At 43.1% G+C, this 18,403-nt stretch overlaps 5 protein-coding genes across 5 annotated transcripts; 2 read left to right on the forward strand and 3 right to left on the reverse strand.

The window, feature by feature from the left end:
• Positions 1-9: 9 nt before the first annotated feature.
• On the reverse strand, positions 10-6,483 carry LOC108141902 (sodium channel protein Nach). The gene is made up of 8 exons (XM_017265516.2): positions 6,369-6,483; positions 5,678-5,884; positions 1,357-1,707; positions 1,152-1,302; positions 823-1,016; positions 437-763; positions 267-376; positions 10-214 (listed from the first exon to the last, which is right to left on the reverse strand). Exons 1-8 carry the CDS (start codon positions 6,479-6,481, stop codon positions 15-17), a joined length of 1,653 nt encoding a protein of 550 aa, XP_017121005.1. The 5' UTR covers positions 6,482-6,483; the 3' UTR covers positions 10-14.
• Positions 1,691-3,693, forward strand: LOC108141905 (zinc carboxypeptidase). The gene is made up of 2 exons (XM_017265519.2): positions 1,691-2,513; positions 3,064-3,693. The coding sequence occupies exons 1-2, from the start codon at positions 1,827-1,829 to the stop codon at positions 3,649-3,651; spliced, it is 1,275 nt and encodes a 424-aa protein (XP_017121008.1). The 5' UTR covers positions 1,691-1,826; the 3' UTR covers positions 3,652-3,693.
• On the forward strand, positions 4,330-5,692 carry LOC108141907 (zinc carboxypeptidase A 1). The gene has a single exon (XM_017265520.2). The coding sequence runs from the start codon at positions 4,362-4,364 to the stop codon at positions 5,634-5,636; it is 1,275 nt and encodes a 424-aa protein (XP_017121009.1). The 5' UTR covers positions 4,330-4,361; the 3' UTR covers positions 5,637-5,692.
• A 118-nt stretch (positions 6,484-6,601) lies between the features above and the next one.
• On the reverse strand, positions 6,602-9,285 carry LOC108141901 (sodium channel protein Nach). Its single transcript, XM_017265515.2, has 6 exons — positions 8,761-9,285; positions 7,827-8,129; positions 7,309-7,772; positions 7,079-7,247; positions 6,791-6,888; positions 6,602-6,722 (listed from the first exon to the last, which is right to left on the reverse strand). The coding sequence occupies exons 1-6, from the start codon at positions 9,234-9,236 to the stop codon at positions 6,610-6,612; spliced, it is 1,623 nt and encodes a 540-aa protein (XP_017121004.1). The 5' UTR covers positions 9,237-9,285; the 3' UTR covers positions 6,602-6,609.
• LOC108141903 (pickpocket protein 11) lies at positions 9,282-11,347 on the reverse strand. Its single transcript, XM_017265517.1, has 5 exons — positions 10,849-11,347; positions 10,159-10,782; positions 9,976-10,108; positions 9,531-9,634; positions 9,282-9,460 (listed from the first exon to the last, which is right to left on the reverse strand). The coding sequence occupies exons 1-5, from the start codon at positions 11,345-11,347 to the stop codon at positions 9,282-9,284; spliced, it is 1,539 nt and encodes a 512-aa protein (XP_017121006.1).
• Positions 11,348-18,403: the final 7,056 nt, after the last annotated feature.

The raw sequence follows: 18,403 nt of genomic DNA on the forward strand, positions 1-18,403 counted from the left end.
AAGAACTGTGGATGCTAATTGTTAAGAGGTGGGCTCTTAAGGCCCTTGGGCATAAGCTCACGCCAGTAAAGGGAGTAGTTGCTTTTCCTGGGCTTTCTGTCTGTCAACGATCTGTATATGTAGACAAATCCTTTTCCTGTGAGATAGTAGAGGATCTCTATGTAACTAACTATGCTGAAGCCGTACATAAGCGAGAGGATGCCTCCAAATCGGTCTGCAAAATGCTGGAAGTTATACAGTTTTTACCAAACTTACAAAATACTTACTTAGAAGTACAACCCATGTGCTCACTAGTTGCGATTTGGTGGCTTGGGCAAAACGCAGCTTAAAGAAGAGTTTAATTATGGCCAATGGTCGCTCGTTGTTCAATCCCTTTCTGTTATAGAAGTGTCAACATATTTAGTTAGTTATTAAAAAACAATCATTGAACCCTTACAGTAACCCAGTAAAGTAGACAGTATTATTATAGGTTCGTCTCAATGGAGCCACATTGGTGGTGATGCTCATGCTGACTCCGTTGCAGGTGGGCAGACACTGCTCGCATTGCCGTTGGGCCAGATGCTCATCCTTGCTCTGCAGGAAGGAAAACTCATTGTAGCCGTACCAGATGCTCTTCCATCTCATCAGGCAGGGAAGATCGGGTAGCATGCAGTAGGCGACATCGAGGGAACTGCCCCCCATTGGCGGGGAGACGCAGCCACAGTGATCGATCATGCTCTTGATGCGGCAAACCAGGAGGCACTCGTCCAGGGAGTAGTAAGTTCTGTTGCGAGGTGCCTAAGTGATGATAATGATGATGTTTGTCTTAGGATAGACACTTACTGGTTCAGCAGTCGACTGCCTTCTTCAGGATAGTAGCAACGTCGTATGTGTGGTGGAACTCCGTGAACCTCTTTAGCCGAGGTAAAGAACATTGGCTGTATGGGTATCTCCACTATGGTGTCATGATCCACAAGCACCTCGCCCAATGTCGTAGATTGGACGGTGGCATAGTCCTCTTGTGGAAAAATGGTGAGCTATGGGGATACGAAACGTAAAGTCAACTAGAGAACAATGATGAAACTGATACTGATTATTAGACAAGATGAGATGAGATGAGAGTGAAGAGTGAAACAGTCGTTGGCATGCCAAGTAAAATTATTCCTTCTCACATGAAAAGCGTTATTGGTGTTAAAGGTGTTCGTCATATCATCCTCTGGAGTTCCCTGCAGTACAAACTGAACGCTGTTCAGAATAGAATTCGATTCGAAAACGACCTTGGGAACAGCTCTCATTTCGGCATCGTCCTCGGCCCTCTTGGTGCTAATAAACTTTAAAATTAGTTATTGCATATCTTAGATATATATATGAACTAACGCAAATCGGGAGTAGCTGGCACGTCGATAGTTGAATATGCAGCACACATTCGACGAGGTGGGTCGCTTCAGGAACAATCGACTGGTGTTGACGGGCGCCCCGAAGACGATGCCCCTGATCACAAGTTCCCCGCAATCGGGCGACAAGTCACGCAGTATATCGCGTACCGAGTACTCACTGTCGCGGTAGTAACTGAAGAGCAACCGGTGCAGTCGACCCAGCTCCGAGGCGTTCCAACGCTCGGTTTCGAGGGGGTTCAGGTAGAACTGAGCCAGCACCAGCAGGCGATCGGCCATATCGTCCACGTCTAGGGCCACCGCCTGCAGCGAGGAGTTGCCCTGGTGTTGGAATCTATTGGGGGCGTGGATGGTTAGCAACCGGCAATCGGCAATCGGCAATTAGTATGCCTCACTGCACTCGGGCGGGGTATAAAAGAGCTGGGGCCAGGTTAGCCCTGGATTAGTGCCAGCATGAAGCTTCTACTGGTGTTGCTGTTGGTTAACATTCTTACTTGTTGCTTGGCTGAACGGCGGAGGTTCGACAACTACAGGGTTTACAGAGTGAACCCAACGAAGGCGATTCAATTGGAGGGACTGCGACCTTTGGAGGGCAGAAGCGAGGATGCATTGATTTTGAACAACCTCCATCTTGGCCCCACTGATTTCCTAGTAGCTCCCGGCTACGTCCAAACCTTTTTGGAACTTCTCAAAGGCTTGGACCTCGCTCCCGAACTCATCGACAACAATGCCCAAGTCAGTTTGTCCCTGGATATAGAGCCCGTGGCGGATGCAAATCGCCGCAGTGATGATTACTCCTGGACGGAATACCATGAGCTTAACGACACCCATCGCTGGCTGCAGAATCTGGTGGCCAAGTACCCGGATATTGTCAGTATCTTTGTGGCAGGACAGAGTTACGAGGAACGAGAACTGTTGGGTCTGAAAATTAATCACATCGATGGCAGGACGGACAAGCAGTCAATCTTTTTGGAGGCTGGAATGCATGCAAGGGAGTGGATCGGTCCTGCCACAGCCACGTACTTCATCAACGAACTACTGACCTCCCAGCAGCCGGAGATTCAGGGTCTGGCCAGATCGTATGTGTGGTACATACTGCCCCATGCGAACCCGGATGGTTATGTCTACACCCACAAAACGGTAAGCTTGTAAGGCTTTCTCTAAGAATATAGGTCTTTATACCCCTTACTCGGAAAGTAAAAGATTATATTGTATTTACATAAAAGTATGTAACAGTTGTGAAGAAGCATTTTTCGTCCCTTAAAAGTTTATAAATTCTTGATCTGTCTGTCCGTATAAACGTCAAGATCTCGGAGAAAGAGAACTGATATTATGCAATCAGATTTTAAGTATGCCAATGCAGGAGAAGATTATTGCAGTTATTTGAAGGTAAATGCCTATTTTGTCATTATCTATTAATACACAATACAATTGTCCAAATCGAACCAATATTTAAAAAGTTATTTAACATTTTTGTAAAGACTTCACTTCTCGCGCTTAGCTTTTAGTGTTTACCCAGCAGTTCGGCAGATGGTGTCACCCTAATCCCTAATTTTTATATATATGTATATAGGTAATAGCTGAGTAAAGGGTATCTTTTAGTTGGTGCACCCGATCAGCGAGTTCCTTCTTGTTTCATATACATTTTCTAGGGACTTAGCCCTTTACATTAAATCAATTTTTCGTTTAGAATCGCATGTGGCGTAAGACGCGCAGTCCACAGGACAAAAACTGCATTGGGACGGACCCGAACCGAAACTGGGACTTCCACTGGCGCGAGGTGGGTGCCAGTTCTGATCCCTGCTCGGAGTCATATGCCGGACCCAAGGCGTTTTCCGAACGCGAAGTGGAGACCCTCTCGCAGTACCTCAGGTCCCTGCCGGAACCGATGTTCATGTACCTCTCGCTGCACTCCTTTTCCCAGCTGCTGCTATATCCCTATGGTCACACATCCATGCTGCCGCAAAACCATAAGGACTTAGAACAGATCTTCAATGCAGCAGTGGGCGCAGTGAAGCAGCGTTACGGAACTCGTTATACGGGAGGAAATGTCTACGATGCGATCTATCCGGCGGCTGGTTCAAGCATGGATTGGGTCTACGGAGAGCACAATGTGAAGTACTCCTTTACCTACGAGCTTCGGCCCTCTGGCTACAGTTTCTGGACCGGCTTTAGACTACCCGCCTCCCAAATAGTACCAACTGGACAGGAGACCACGGATTCGTTGGTGCAGATGATCAAAACAGCTGCTCAAATTGAGGGTTATAAAATTCAATAATATAAAGAGCTATTTTGAAAAATCTTATTTTATTATTTTTGATAAGATACGAAGGGAAGAGATATGTTGTTTATGACAAAAACTAAGCGAAACCTTGTTTGATTATCAAAGATAACTTAGACGAGTTGATAAGATGAAAGCAACAAATTTGCTTAATCAATTTTAAAAGGAAAACAATTGAAGTGATTATATTTAATCTTAATCACAACATGTTCGGATGTCAGTAAATCCTTTTAATGAAATAATTCTAGTTAGCTGAGATGATCATTAAGCAGGGATTGGAAATTCAGAAAACAAAACTATAAAACTCAAACTGAGATAAGATTAATTGGGACTTACCCCCTTTTTTTAAAGGGTAAAAGAAATATCCCATTCCTTAATATAGTTTGAGTAATCAAACAGAAACAAATTATTGATAAATCCTTGTCGCTTTTCATGACAAGGCCATGTGATTATGGTATTGTCTGATGAAATGGCATTTTCCCGAAGAGCTCAAGACGTCATGAATTAGGATGATTTACCAGGCGCAGCCTTTGAGACGACTACGGCGATAAAGGTGTTCCACTCCGAATGCATAGATAACTCCGATATTTACTGCCCGAACGATTGTACAAGGCAGTCGCGGATCGTAAATTAGATTCGGAGGGTGCTTATCGATGGCCTATAAAAGGAGGTGGTCTAGCCGTTGGTGGCTCAAAGCAACGACGACCATGTCGCTGACCAAGTGCCTCCTCTTCGCCCTGCTGGCCATCGTGGCCAGCGTATCCGCCGAGCGGGTTCGCTATGACAACTACCGCATGTACAAGGCCACATCGGAGAATGCCAAGCAGCTGGCGGTGCTGAAGGAGCTGGAGGGATCCAGCGATTCGATCCTTTTCCTGGACGGAGTCCATCTGGTGGGCGCCGATGTCCAGATCGTGGTTGCACCCCACAAGGTGCCCGACTTCCTGGAGATCCTGGGCAAGGCGGAGATCAAGTACCAGCTGCAGACGCGCGACTTGCAGAAGACGCTGGACGAGACCGACGAGAAGGTGGCCATCAAGGGACGCGCCACCAGGGCCAGCTACAACTGGGCCGAGTATTACGAGCTGGACGACACCTACGCCTGGATGCAGTCGCTGGCCCAGCAGAATCCCGGCGTGGTCACGCTCATCGAGGGCGGCAAGAGCTACAAGGGACGCTCCATCCTGGGCGTCAAGATCACCAGGGGTGGAGCCAACAAGCCTGGCATCTTCCTGGAGGCGGGCATCCATGCCCGCGAGTGGATCGCCCCGGCTGCCGCTACCTACATCATCAACCAGCTGCTGACCTCCGAGGTGGCCGCCATCAAGGAGCTGGCCGAGAACTACACCTGGTACGTCCTGCCCCACGCCAATCCCGATGGCTACGTCTACACCCATACCACGGATCGCCTGTGGCGCAAGACCCGCACTCCCTACGGCAGCTGCTTTGGCGCCGATCCCAATCGCAACTGGGGCTTCCACTGGAACGAGGTGGGCGCCAGCAGCAATGCCTGCTCCGACACCTACGCCGGACCGTCGGCCTTCTCCGAGATCGAGACCCGCTCCCTGTCCAGCTACATCGCCTCGCTGAAGGGCGAGATCCAGCTGTACATCTCCCTGCACGCCTACTCCCAGTACCTGCTGTACCCCTACGGACACACCGCCGATCTGCCCGACAATGTGCTCGACTTTGAGAAAGTCTACAACGCCTCCATTGCCGCCGTGAACCAGCGCTACGGCACCAAGTACACTGGCGGTAACATCTACAATGCCATCTACCCGGCTGCCGGTGCTAGCGTGGACTGGGCCTACGGCACCCAGGATGTGCGCATGTCCTTCTGCTATGAGCTGCGTCCCTCCTCGAACAACTTCATCACCGGCTTCAAGCTCCCCGCCGCCCAGATCGTGCCCGCCAGCGAGGAGCTGCTCGACTCCATTGTGGCCATGGCCGCCGAGGTCAAGAGCCTGGGCTACTTCGACTAGTCGACTAGTCGCCTAGTCGTCTCGTGCAATAAAGTACTCACAGTTTTACGGCATAATCCCGGAGCAGGCGTTGGCTGATTTTGTTGGCGGTGCACACGCCGACCGCCGGAAAGGGGCTGTTGGCCACGTGCACCAGGTCGGGGGCCTTGTGGATCTCGGTCGGCTGCACCAGGTACTCCTGGGTGAGGTCGACGATCACTATGTGGGTGTAGATCACAAGGGCTGTAAGCACAGCAAGCCAGAGAGCTCTGGAAGTAGGACAAAATTGGCTTAGGTCAAGGTCAGTGGTGTTCGGGGTCTTGGGGCTTAAGAGCTTCCCATTTGGGGAACTAATTATAAAACTAGTACTTAATCATTTCATTGTACTAACCCATATACCAAACCGTGGATACCAACTGGCCTTGGTATAATACTTTTTTCTTTTAATTCCTTGATTAAAAACCGCTAATTAAGGTGCTTTAATACAATATCGCTACGCGAATTCTTAAGCAGCTACAAAATGTTAGAATAAACTTTAGAACACATATTTGGCATTCTTCACAACAGAGTGTGTTTTAAGTCCTCCACCGTGGATATTTAATAATATCAGTAATTTTTCTTTTTCATCTTACTTTATTTTATTTAATTTTATTATACCTAACAGGACAATTTGTGTTTTTGTTTGTCACATTTTTAACTAAATATTGTTTGCAATCTCTTGACTTTAATAGTTTTTACGATTTTATAACTCACTTGGCATAGCGAACGGGTGATTGATAGAGGAACGGATGAAGTCCATTGATGTAACTCTGACGCAAAAACTCACGGAACAAGCGGCGATAGTGGGACTCCTCCACTCGGGCCATTGTGTTTGAAGAGTGCTCGAGTCCAGACGATTTATAGTGCCAATGCTACTGCTCATCAATCAGAGTTCTAATGAAAGCGTGTCAAGTGGAGTGCAATGGGGTGCGAGGAGTGGTTTAGCTTTACTGGTCTAGTCCCTGTTGATGTAGTTGAAAATGGGTCTAAAGGTGAGGAAGTAGAGGAACTCAAAGGCCGTCACTATGCTGAATCCCATAATTAGGCCTAGCAAACCGCCAAATGAAGCTGTCAAAGGAAATAGTAGGGAATCATAAGTGTTTTTATGATACTGTATTTAAAAGTAGATAGCATACCCAAGGCGGACAGCCAATTCTGGAAGATATCCGTTCGATATCTGGTGCTCATCAGATCGCTGTAAAACACATGCAGCAGTATCCCATCCGTGGCATTGCTGTTTGAGATTGGGGAAACAAAATCAGAAGTGAGTAAGATAAAGGGTTTTTAAACTGATAAAAAGGCTTGAAGTATGCAATAAAAAAACAAGGGTTCTTTAACAATGAATTCCACAGATTTTTGGAGTCTAAATATGGTTCTCCTTAGTTTACGAATACCAAGTGCTCAACTATTAAAATTTTTCCCACCTGTAAGACGGCCGATTGGCAAAGTAGCTCATATCCAGCCGCCCCATCGTGCTTTCCGAAACATAGTGATTCGACTGGCAATCCGGCAGACAATTGCATGGAAAACTATCCGTCTCCCGAACAATCGATAGCGAGAAATTCAAATTAGCCAGGGCATGGGAAAATAGCCCTAAAATAAACAAAATAGTAAGTAACAATTGCATCGTCAGATATTTGTTTTTTTAACCCACTTTTGCTCTGAATCATGCAGTTGGTTTCCAGAATGCCGCACACTTTATAGCTGCCGTTGTTGTAGACATACGGCGGAAGGCAGCCGCAGAGGTTAAAGGTCATACGCACGCGGCACTCGAACATGCAGTTGATGAAGGAGTACCGCTTTAGGCCATGAATGCTCCTCTCTCTGCCAAAGAGGCAGTTCCTCTGGCTCTGGTCCATGCGACGAATGTCGTTGGTGGCATAGGTGGATTCCGGATTAATGCGCACGAAGCTCTCCCGCGTGGAGGTTACCACTTTGGTCTCCGAGTTCTCGTCCGGAAAGTTGTAGGCATCGTGGAGAAGCAGTCGGAATCCGTAGCCACTGAAGAAGGTGCCATAGTAGTCAGCTACCATGGGGTTAAGCAGCACCGAGAGACCCGTGGGATAGCCGCAGCCAGTAACCCGATACGGTCGTTTGGGTATCTGATATGCAATCTTTCTAAAATGTTTAATTGTTAAAACTAACTAAATCTGTTTTAATTCTTAATCTTACTCGGGAAAATTGTTGGTGATACCGCCAAAGTAGTTAAAAGTGCAGCACTGCCCCTCCATGGTATCGATGCGCTGGAAGAGACTGTCGCATCGCGTATTGATGCCCTTCCAAATGCAGCTGGAGATCATCTCGATGCAGTCGGGCGACAATTGCTGCGATAGACCAGTGAGCGTGAGATTGTTAAGGCTTAAAATCCGATCGTAGATCAGCAGCGAACTGTTGCTTATGAGGTTGTCCACGGGCAACAGCGTAAGGTTGAAGAGGTTGTGCAGCTCTGATTTATTAACGCCAACTGGAAGCTGCCTATAAAAAATTACGAAACAATACGATTTGGTATATTAGGGAAATAATACGACTCCATAAGTCCTTATATCAAGTTGGTTAAAAATAAATATAAACAATAACATAGAAACAAGAGTTTTTAACGGTACAATAAAAATGGCATTCTTAAAACCAGTTGTACCAAGATTAATTTTTAAAATTAAAAAAAAATTGAGTCAGTTTTCCTATCGCTTTTAGATATGTCATAATATTAATATATGTATGTCGAGAACATAATAAACCATAGTGACTACTCTATTAAGACTTAACTAAACAATTGTTCTAGAATGATATAGTCGAAATGCTTTCAAAAAATATGTGCATTGGGAGGTAGGAAAACTGTTAAACCTTTGACATGTTTGACATATGGGCTTACTTAAGAAGTTGTTTGTTTTATATAGCGGTATATGGAACCAAAAACTTCTCAAATAAATAAATACACCCAAAGAAAAGCCCCATAGTAAAATTAAACTTTGTTAACTTAGCTTGTTTCTGTACTTTGATTTAAACAAAACACCCCTCATGGCTAAATTACTACCGTAAATATTTAATTCAAAGCGAAAATATTTGGACTTACCATGGTTTTTCTCTGGGTGTACATTTGTCAACTTACATTTGATCCAGCATGGCGAGTGCCTTGATCCTGGATATCTTGTTGAAGTTGCAAATGGTGACCGCCGGGAAGGGAATGTTCCAGGTGGGGAAGTGCGAGCTCTCGATGACGGTGACCGTTAGGGTCTCCTGACTCCAATACCAGGACACCACAACCAACACAATCGAGGTGATGATGGCCAGGATGACAACCACCAGCCAAAAGTATCGCTCATGGCGGCTGATGTCCTGCCGGGTGATGTAACTGAATCCGTGGAGGGAAGTGGTCTGGCAGTAGTTGCGCATGTTCTCGGAGAACCATTCACCGATCTGGCGGAAGCGGTCGTTGGGTAAGAATGAATGATGCGGCTGATTCTGGCTGGGATCACTGCGTCGCTGACCGGCGGTGTTGGTGGCCATCTGTTGGGCCTGAACTTGCCGCAAATCGAAGATGCGCCGCTTTTTGAACGCCATCTCTGCAGGTTGACCTCTTGACATGGACTGTGACTTGGCCAGAGTCGATGTAATTAGGCCAGCGCCTAATTAGCCAGCCCTAATGACTTCGCCGGCGTTGCCCACCCTCTGGATCCTCCGACGGCGCCAAAGTATCTGCTGACGGGTCAGCCAGTTGCAGGTGGGTCGAACGCACGAAAAGAAAATCAGCTCAAAGACCGAAACGAAACTGCAACCCATAAATAGTCCGGTAATTCCGCCGAAGGTTCCTGCCCATAAAGTGGGTTGTTCCATAATTGTAATTCTAGTGGATACCTTGTAGGTGATTAGTGGACTTGCCCATGAATGTCAGCCAGTTTCCGAACACGTCCAAGACTTGCTCCTCGGCAATTGGTGAGTCGTAGTAGACACGCAGGCGAACTTCATTTGTGGGCTTCGGAATACTAAATTATTGATTAGAAGTTTCCGACTTTAATATCATACCTAATGTAATTTTATAACTATGTTTTTCAATGGGTTATAGCATTTCCTTTTTTATATATTTATATATTCAAAATCGTGGTTTTATTTATTTTATTTAAAGAAATAATCAATGAATATTTATTATTTAGTCGGCTTATGTGTTTTGTTATAAAATATCTTCCATACTGATCTTGTCTATCAAAAGACACATAGCTTTAAGTCTCAACATCAAAACATATCACGTCACATTAATTTTCTTTTGATAAACAAATCAAATAGCATCTTGTAAATATTCAATTTAATTAATTGTGCCAGCAATTACCTTGATTTGCTCATGTTGTTGTAAATCATCCTGTTTATTAGTCTTATATCACCCTGGAATTCATAGCGATTGAATTCACATGGCGGAAGGCAATCGCAATTCCTTTGTTTTCCTTTGATGATCTCATTATGATCTGTAAACAGCAAGAAATCAGAATGGTTCCGTAAATATTTTGCCACCTACCGAAATCCATTACGCACTGCATTTTTTGTAGGTCACAGATTGTCCGATTTTCATGACGAGGAGATTTTGGAGGAACGCAACCGCACGACTTCATTATATTTTCACTGCGACATTCTGCCTGACAAATGCTTTGGTGATAGACATTAGATGAGGTCAATCGACGTTCTCTTGGCAAATAGCACCCTCGTTTCTGAAGTGATATACTTTCCAGATCTGCCATAAATCGATTGACAAAGGGTTGCACCATTATGTGAGCCTCTGATCCACTGGGCACCAGGAACCTTGGTGTAGCATCATTGGGAATTTCATGGGATTCATGAATGAGAACCTCTACGCCCTTCATTGTAAGACTTTCGAGGTCCTCTTCACTGGCTCTTAGAACCAAACTAACTCCTAAATGAGCACTAAATCGCTGCTGTTGGTAATTAAAACTACAGCACAGGCGTTGGTCCAGAGTCCAAATTGGTAGCAGCTTTTCCAGGCAGTTATCCACGCGATTTTCCCACAGACAAGATTGGATTTGTGGGCATATAGGAGTAGCTAGATCCTCTAGCAATTCTAGCCAACTTATATTTCCTAGCTGTTCTCGTACAGTAGAATTCATAGAAGGAAATGTTTGAAGGCCTTCTGCTGATACTCCCAATTCATTTGCTTTGGTTTGCAATCTTTGCTTGGAAATCAGGTTTAGACCACAAATGGTGACAGCAGGAAATGGCACCTCTGCCGTAGACTTCATGTCTATAAAGCGTATGGTGGGCGATTCCTCTGACATTGCAAGTGACATGGTCCCAATGATGAGGGAAAGCATCACCGCGGTGCAAATGAGGAGCCACCAGAGAATACGCTGCCACGTTTTGGCGCCCACAAAAATGTGAAATCCATGTATGCTGGCCATCTCGCAGTAAATCTCAAATCCAGTCTTGCGTTTGCAAAGGCCATCATCGTTACGAGCTCGCAAAAATCTAAGAAATCTGGGCAGTGGTAGCCTTCTAATCCGTCTTGATAGACTACCGTACCATCTTAACATCTTTAATCGCCTTATATTCTTGATTAGATATGAGGTGGAAGCAACTGGCTTCTCGAAACGCTGAAGAGGCTGACATTTATTTTTTTGTTTAGGTTTCAAGTAGTTCTCGAAGTTAACTAGATATATGGGCGGCGGAGGATTGTCTTTTGGTAAGGCTGACATTTTGAATTTGCTTAATAAACTGTAAATGAAATAAGTTCTGGAACTATATTAAACCATCCTACTTAGCCGCCTGACAATTTATACTATATATGCCAAAATGAAAAGTCATTAGTGCTTAGTTATTCCTTCTTATCAGATAGTAACACGCCTTTTAACTGTTGAATTCACAAAGGATCTTATCGTTATCATTAGAGGAGGAGGAATTTTACCTCGATTTCTGTGTGTGTTTAGACTTAATCGAAGGCAGTGAATCAATTGTTCAATTGTTGCCTTCACACCCCCAACTGGAGAAACAATTATCCACATATTTATTTGTCTTTGCGCCAGTGGCCTCCGATAAGCTCGGCAAATATGAATAGGAAATTGTTTACGGCAAATATATATTATTATGTGAACTTCCTACTCGTGCCTCCCCATTAATGTTATTGTTTCTGCCTTTGAATTGGCTTGCTAATGAGTTTATTGTTATCTGCCGCCCACAATTACGCTATTCAAATATTCCGCTCGTGTCAGCTGCGAATGGCGAATGCCAAGTGTCATCGCAGTTCCAAACTTAAAATGGGCTATTTGACTTGTACAGGGTTTTTCCTTAATCTAAATTCGGACCTTTGTCAGCTGATTAATTGAACAGTCTTTGATTGGCAATCTCGTGGTCTTTGATTTTCACGATTCATAATCTTTTTACGAGCATTTAAAGCCATTAATGTGTCAGATTGTAAGCAATCCCAAAAGGCGATAAGCCCATTCAGATTCGAGGCTCTTGATTTGTAATTGCAGTCGTCGAAAGTTCAGAAGTTGTCCGATTTCTAAGTGTTATAAAGATTAGAAGCTTGTGCGTTGCAGTCAAAGTTGGTTTTCGGTTTTTTTTTTTTTTTGATTAGGCATGTTAAATGTCCCATTAGATGTATTTGTAAATTTTTGTTTTGCTTAAAATTCTAACCCATACTCTATTAAACAAACATTTGTTTATTTGACACAAATTCTACATCATGCCAGAACAACATACTTTTGGGGATTGTTTAAACTCAAGAAGATTGACATAGGATCATTTCCGATGAATTATTATTCAATGGAAACCCCTCGCTAATAAGCCTTATTTTTGCGGCATCAGCTAATCGCATGATAAATATTTTTCCTACAATTTTTTACAAGCAATTGAGATTTGTGGGTGAGCAAATATTTGAATTCAATGGAACTGTAAGAACCATAAATTTTCCCCAGAATCGGGTTTCGCATGGATTTAATTAGCTGGGTTTCTTCCGTTTTTTGTTTTTTTTTTTTTATTTTTGTTTTTTGATTTTGGCCCAAGGTTGCCAAATCTTTCTAATGATATTCCGAAAGCATTTCGCCGCCGCTCATTTGCATGCCACGTGCCCGGGAGCCGATGGCGATGGCGATCGCGCTGTCTCCCGATGTCTGCCAATATATTACTCAATTACGGTTCCGATGTCGGGGCCTGATAAGGCGTCCAGACCTCAGCGGAATCAGCTGGCTGGGATTAATCGGACCGGGACAGATGCACTCGCATGCATTTCAAGATCTGGCGAGTTCGGCTTGGGTTATTTTGGTGCATTTTATTTTATTTATAAATAAACCGCCGAGTAACGGAGATGGAGCCGTCAACTGGATCGATTTGCGTCACGCAACGGTAAAGACAACAGTATCACCGGATTGTTAACACCACCCAGATCCCGATTCCCATTTTTGACCGACTGACGTGGCCCTGAAAGAAGCTGGTCGGCTATTTTTGGTCACCGCCGATGTAAACTCATTTTATTCGGCGATAAGCCGGAGCAGAGTCATCATTTTGTTTCCAGGCGCCCCCCCGCAGAGCTTTTTGTCTTGTCTTTTCTTGTCTTGTATTTATTATCATCTGGCGCTGATTTATGTGGTCGTTAGCTTGCAACTTTTTTTTTTTTTGCAAAACTAGAGCGAGGCTAATCTCTTGCAATTGACGCAAATTGATTTTGCACTCGAAATCGAAATCGGAATCGAACGTTCTGCCTTGACTTCAATTCATGTTTATTCCCACTTTGGATGAGCTGTTCCGAAAAAGGAAAGAACGTGCCGGGTTCTACGATGCACAAAACGTGATCGCCTCAAAGTCATGATCGACTAGGAGGTCAGTAGTGGGTTTTCTTTAAGCTTGTCTAAGATTATTGCGTGAAATTAACAACTAGCCCAACCACTTGACATGTGCTCAAGTGAATAATTCTCGTGATTTTAAAATAATAATATACTATAGATACATAAGGTCAGCAGACAAATAAAAACAAAAATTTCTTAATTAAAAGGATGACATAATGCGATTAAAAAGAAAGTCTTCTGATTGTTGTTCTGAGGCGAAAGATTTAATTACGAATTCGAACATGATCGACTGGCTAAAACACAAGGCAGCCGTTGTTTTCTGTTTTCCTCGTCGATTCAGATCGTTTGGCTCGAATCAATCAAATTGTTTACACGCCCATAAATAATTATTCTTTTGTTTGTTTGTTGTTGCGTCTCGGCTGCCCTGTTGGTCAGGTTCTAATTTTATTTCCACCAGCAATTGCTGCTCCTGTTTTTGTTTATAGCCGCAGTCGCAGCCTGGTTTTTTTTTTTTTTTTGGGCCTGACCCCAGATTATCGGCGGTGGAGAGTATACATATGTAGCATTTGCAGCTTTATCAGCGGCTCGCGCCATTCACATGTTGTGACACTATTTTTAGAGGCATTTTGCAAAGAAATCATTCACAGATTAAATGACACTCAGCACAAATTAGCAGGTTGATAGCCCCTAGCGGAGTGCAGAATCGGGGCAAAACAATGTTTGAATAACAATGCGTGAGGTCTCGGAAATGGGGGCACACTGAGTTCAAATTGTTGCCATGCCAGGACATTTCAATCAACGGCAGTGGCACTTAGTCTTAGTTTCTCAGAAAGTTGACGTTCAATTCGCAGAATCAGTTATTTTAAGTGACGTATGTACATTGTTTGAGGGAAATCTTTCAACAAATTGTAATCCCCAATTTTTCTTATCAGCCTCTGAATTTATTTCTACCAGATCGTGACGTTTGTCGGTCAGACCATGCCCACGATTATCAGACCAGTAATCTGCTGGAATTACGAGGAAAGTTTTCAAACATTTTGATGAGAGTCACTTCCCGTCGATTCGCATCATCATCCTAAACTCTTAAGTAGAACTCTAGAAAAAAAAATATGCTTTCTTTGACTCAACATTATATTTATTTAAATATTAATGAATCATGGGGTCTTTAACATAACATTTCTTGAGATCAAGGGATTTCTTTAAAACGTTTCTGTACTTTCTTTACTTATTCACTATAAAAGTCTATCTATATATATCTATATTTGGTACTTTCCCAACACTTGGCCTGTGCACTCCGTATCTGTTTAACTTTATATTTATGGGGTAAACCAGAGAATGGCATATTTAGATATTGTAGGGCGAGCAATGACTACAGCTGGTTAAATACTGAGTTTAACTTGTGGCTTACACGCTTATTGCGTTTCCATAAATAAAGTCAAACACTGAACCTTAAACAGAAATACAATGGGAAACGCTCAAAGCTTATGAAGCATTCTACAAACATGTCGGAGTAACACACACTTGAATTTCAGCGCAGACAAATTGAAGGACCCTTCGTGGAGATAAAAATGAATAAATGTAAGTCGATACTTTGAATTACGGATTAAATGAAGCAAAGTTGAAGAGTCAAAAAGAGAAAGTTCGTTGCTCCTTCGATAAATTAAATTCGGTAGACGTTAAGTAAAAATGCAAAAACCCAACTCGCCCATTTTGATTACCAAATCAATTTGTTTGAAATTCCCAAGGCAATTCTTGGAAATACAGGTGGGTAAGAGGGTCTTGGAAAATCCTTCCAAACAGTGTCAACTTTAACCAGACACTTATAGCTAGATCAGGAGATAAAAATTCTAAATTTAAACTCATATTTTAATTTACCAGCTGAGCAATTTAATTGTTTGAGCGGCGCCAAGCTGGCGTCTATAGTTCTCTCTTGCTACACATATTTCTATATATATATACATATATATGAAGATCCGACGATCTGCCAGTGCAAACACTCCCACATGGAGAACATGTTAATGAGGAACGCTTTTTTTTCGACTGTCTGAGCTTAATACTGTGACGTCAGGAAAGTCATTGAGCTATAACTTAATAGCGAGCAACCGCTCCAGCTGGCAAAAAACTATAGCAAACATTCTGTGAAGTGCGAGTGTGAGTACGATATGATTGAAATCCAAACTTGAGGAAGAGAAGCCAGCGAAGCCAGCGAAGCTACCTGAGCGCAATATTAAGTTACACTTATGACGAACGAATCATATGGCGATGCCGATGTCGAATCCGAATTTGAATCCGATTCTGAGAGCCAGTCCAGCAGTAAGCTACGATAAAGTCGCGAGATTAAAAAAGTCAAGTGACAAGACAACCAAGTGCGTCAATCGCTGGAGCAAAAACGCGAAACAACACAGGCTGACGGAGTACAAAAGTCCGGCTGCATTGGTGGCATCTTGGTTTTATTCTGGCATATGGACATATGGACATATGGGCATCTGGGTTCTTTGTCTGCCGGTAGCCACTGGTGCGAGCAGATGGCCCATCCGCATCCCTTCACCCAAAGCCGCCAGACGTCGAAGCTCCGATCCAATCGTGACAAAGAAATTTCACGCAACCAGTGCGTTTGACGTCAGGCCTACGATGATGATCACTGATCAGGGTCTGGAAGCGGGCTGGGCTTTTCAGATGGACCGCCTGTGAGTTGGGATCTCTGATTATTCACTCAAGTGGGAAGTGACATTTGAATCGAGATGCGAGACGCCAGTAATATCGCTTAATTAAAGTGCAGCCCCAGCAATGCAATGAAGGGCAGGAACGGGTTGCAAATTTAAAGGAGGGTAAGGGCTTACATAGTGCATCTATAGCTAAAAACTATTTACTATATAACAGACTTCATGGTTGAACTAAGGTGGAGAATGCCACATCAGTTTGTATTTTTCAGTTCCACGATTCGTTCCACATGAATTTTAAATTGACCTTTGAAAAAGTGCTTATGTCTAAAAAGTTGAAAACAAGAATTGTTCATAGCGATTTGAAGAAATATACATATTTATTTATTTCATATTCTTATGAAAATTTTGATTTTTTTTGCTTTTTACCGTAAAACTCAACAAAGTTATTGGTTTGCTATTTTTATACCCCTGCAGAGGGTATTATAAATTCAGTCAGAAGTTTGCAACGCAGTGAAGAAGACATTTCCGACCCTATAATCTAAATATATTCTTGATGATGTCCCAGTCTTTCAGTCTTAAAGCTATTTTCATGAAAAAAAAAACATTTATATCTTCCTTTTAAATTTGGTAATTGTTAAATATTTCAAATCTACGGTCTTAGTTATTTTTTTAAAACTGACGGCCATATCATAAAGCTCCCATTGGAACAATAGTAAAAATATATGAATACAAAAATACTTGAATATACTTCAATATTATTATTAGTTCAGACTTTATAGCTGCTATATGAACGATGGAATAGTCATCGGAATAAAGACGTTATTAAGAATATTTAAATTGTGCAATAGCTGCTCGGCTTGCCGAAGTTGATAGGTATTAAAACTATTTTTAAACAATAAAATTCTTGGCTTTTCAATGTTGTGAATTGGCCCTGGCTTTAATCGATCAGCTTAATTGTAATGTGCGAGCAGTTAGTTTCTATACTTAATATTAATCGCTTCAATTGCGCCGGCAGAGTAATTATAGCCAGACTGGTGTTGTCGGGAAATGGCTCGTGGCTGCCGTCAGATCACGTGTCCGGGAAACTATTGTTACTCATACGCCACGTTGCCGCCTGCAGACGAAAGGTTCAATGCATTTCGAGGCAGTTTCCCCAAGTCATTACCATGTGATGGCTTTGCATTACAATGACGAGGCCTGCGACAACTGACGACCGCTGTCCGTCCGCTGACGCAGTTGAAATGTGGGCCGTCGGAGGAGAACTTCAGGGGGAAACTGCAACTCGAACTCGGGGTTTGTATGTCACTCAAACTCAGACTGACGCACGCATCTCGATGGGATTGGTATTGGGATTGGTATTGGGCATTGGATCTGTACCGAAATCCACAATAAATATGCGCATATGCGAGTACATATATTCATCGGCCGATGGCCATGAACTGGATGGTTCTGCAAAAATTGGCGCAGATTTTGGTGACAGTTTGCATAATCGCCGATCCCAAGATGTTGCGCAGTTGGCTGGATTAGCATTGCAGATGGGTCCGGGAATTTCGCCAAGTTCAACAACAGCCCAGATAAAAGAAGTAGGGGCGGTTCAATGCCTGACCTTATGGCGCCATATGTCTGTCCTCCAGTTCTCCTCGGTCTCGGGACTCCCAAATCGTTCTTTTACGCTTCGCCAAAACAAATATCTGATGTTGTTTTTCTCTGGGGTCTAGGATTCTTCGAGTGCTCCCATCCCAAATGTATTCGCTTTCAGTTGTTTTCCCTTTCTTTGCAATGTATAATTTCTAAGTAAACCATTGCTGCGATCGTACTTCGACGAGCCCTCTGAAATAGAATTGTGGCGAAATGGCGATCGACGCATTTGAAATTCCTTGTTTACTATACTTGTATAGTAAGCAATGGATTAATCTCAAAATGGGCTGGGAGATTCATGATGACATTTACATTCAAACTAAATCACTCAAGGTGACAAAGGCGCGAATGGGTTTGGGATTTTCCCCTTTTTTTGTAGAGTTCATTTTTTTAATAGTCTGAAGGTCGAGAACCTGTAGGTAAAATAAACTCGAGTTTAATATGCTCATAATTTCTATGTCTACGACTTTAGACATCAACTTAAAAGCGGTGCATAAATGAACGATCGAGTGAGCTACGTATTACTTAAATGCCTTAAAAATTATTATATTGAAACAAATTACTCACTTAAATAATAACTCGATCTGACGTAAATTACAATGAATTAAAAATTCAAAAAAAGAAAAAAAAGATTATTCATCACTTAACATTTTTAAATGTACATAAG

Source organism: Drosophila elegans, unplaced genomic scaffold (assembly GCF_018152505.1).
Source record: "Drosophila elegans isolate 14027-0461.03 unplaced genomic scaffold, ASM1815250v1 contig_814, whole genome shotgun sequence".
Taxonomy (NCBI): Eukaryota; Metazoa; Arthropoda; class Insecta; order Diptera; family Drosophilidae; genus Drosophila; species Drosophila elegans.

What these genes read in the sequence shown, in the direction of transcription:
- LOC108141903 (XM_017265517.1), bottom strand. Translation starts at nt 11,347, where the DNA reads ATGTCAGCCTTACCAAAAGACAATCCTCCGCCGCCCATATATCTAGTT. An exon ending in GCAGTGCGTAATGGATTTCG is followed by an intron (nt 10,109 to 10,158) that starts GTAGGTGGCAAA and finishes TGCTGTTTACAG; the next exon opens with ATCATAATGAGATCATCAAA. An exon ending in AAACTGGCTGACATTCATGG is followed by an intron (nt 9,461 to 9,530) that starts GCAAGTCCACTA and finishes CTTTATGGGCAG; the next exon opens with GAACCTTCGGCGGAATTACC.
- LOC108141907 (XM_017265520.2), top strand. Translation starts at nt 4,362, where the DNA reads ATGTCGCTGACCAAGTGCCTCCTCTTCGCCCTGCTGGCCATCGTGGCC.
- LOC108141901 (XM_017265515.2), bottom strand. Translation starts at nt 9,236, where the DNA reads ATGTCAAGAGGTCAACCTGCAGAGATGGCGTTCAAAAAGCGGCGCATC. An exon ending in ATCACCAACAATTTTCCCGA is followed by an intron (nt 7,773 to 7,826) that starts GTAAGATTAAGA and finishes TAAACATTTTAG; the next exon opens with AAAGATTGCATATCAGATAC. An exon ending in CTGCATGATTCAGAGCAAAA is followed by an intron (nt 7,248 to 7,308) that starts GTGGGTTAAAAA and finishes TGTTTATTTTAG; the next exon opens with GGCTATTTTCCCATGCCCTG.
- LOC108141902 (XM_017265516.2), bottom strand. Translation starts at nt 6,481, where the DNA reads ATGGCCCGAGTGGAGGAGTCCCACTATCGCCGCTTGTTCCGTGAGTTT. An exon ending in ACACCAATAACGCTTTTCAT is followed by an intron (nt 1,017 to 1,151) that starts GTGAGAAGGAAT and finishes GTATCCCCATAG; the next exon opens with CTCACCATTTTTCCACAAGA. An exon ending in GGCAGTCGACTGCTGAACCA is followed by an intron (nt 764 to 822) that starts GTAAGTGTCTAT and finishes ACCTCGCAACAG; the next exon opens with AACTTACTACTCCCTGGACG.
- LOC108141905 (XM_017265519.2), top strand. Translation starts at nt 1,827, where the DNA reads ATGAAGCTTCTACTGGTGTTGCTGTTGGTTAACATTCTTACTTGTTGC. An exon ending in ATGTCTACACCCACAAAACG is followed by an intron (nt 2,514 to 3,063) that starts GTAAGCTTGTAA and finishes TTTTTCGTTTAG; the next exon opens with AATCGCATGTGGCGTAAGAC.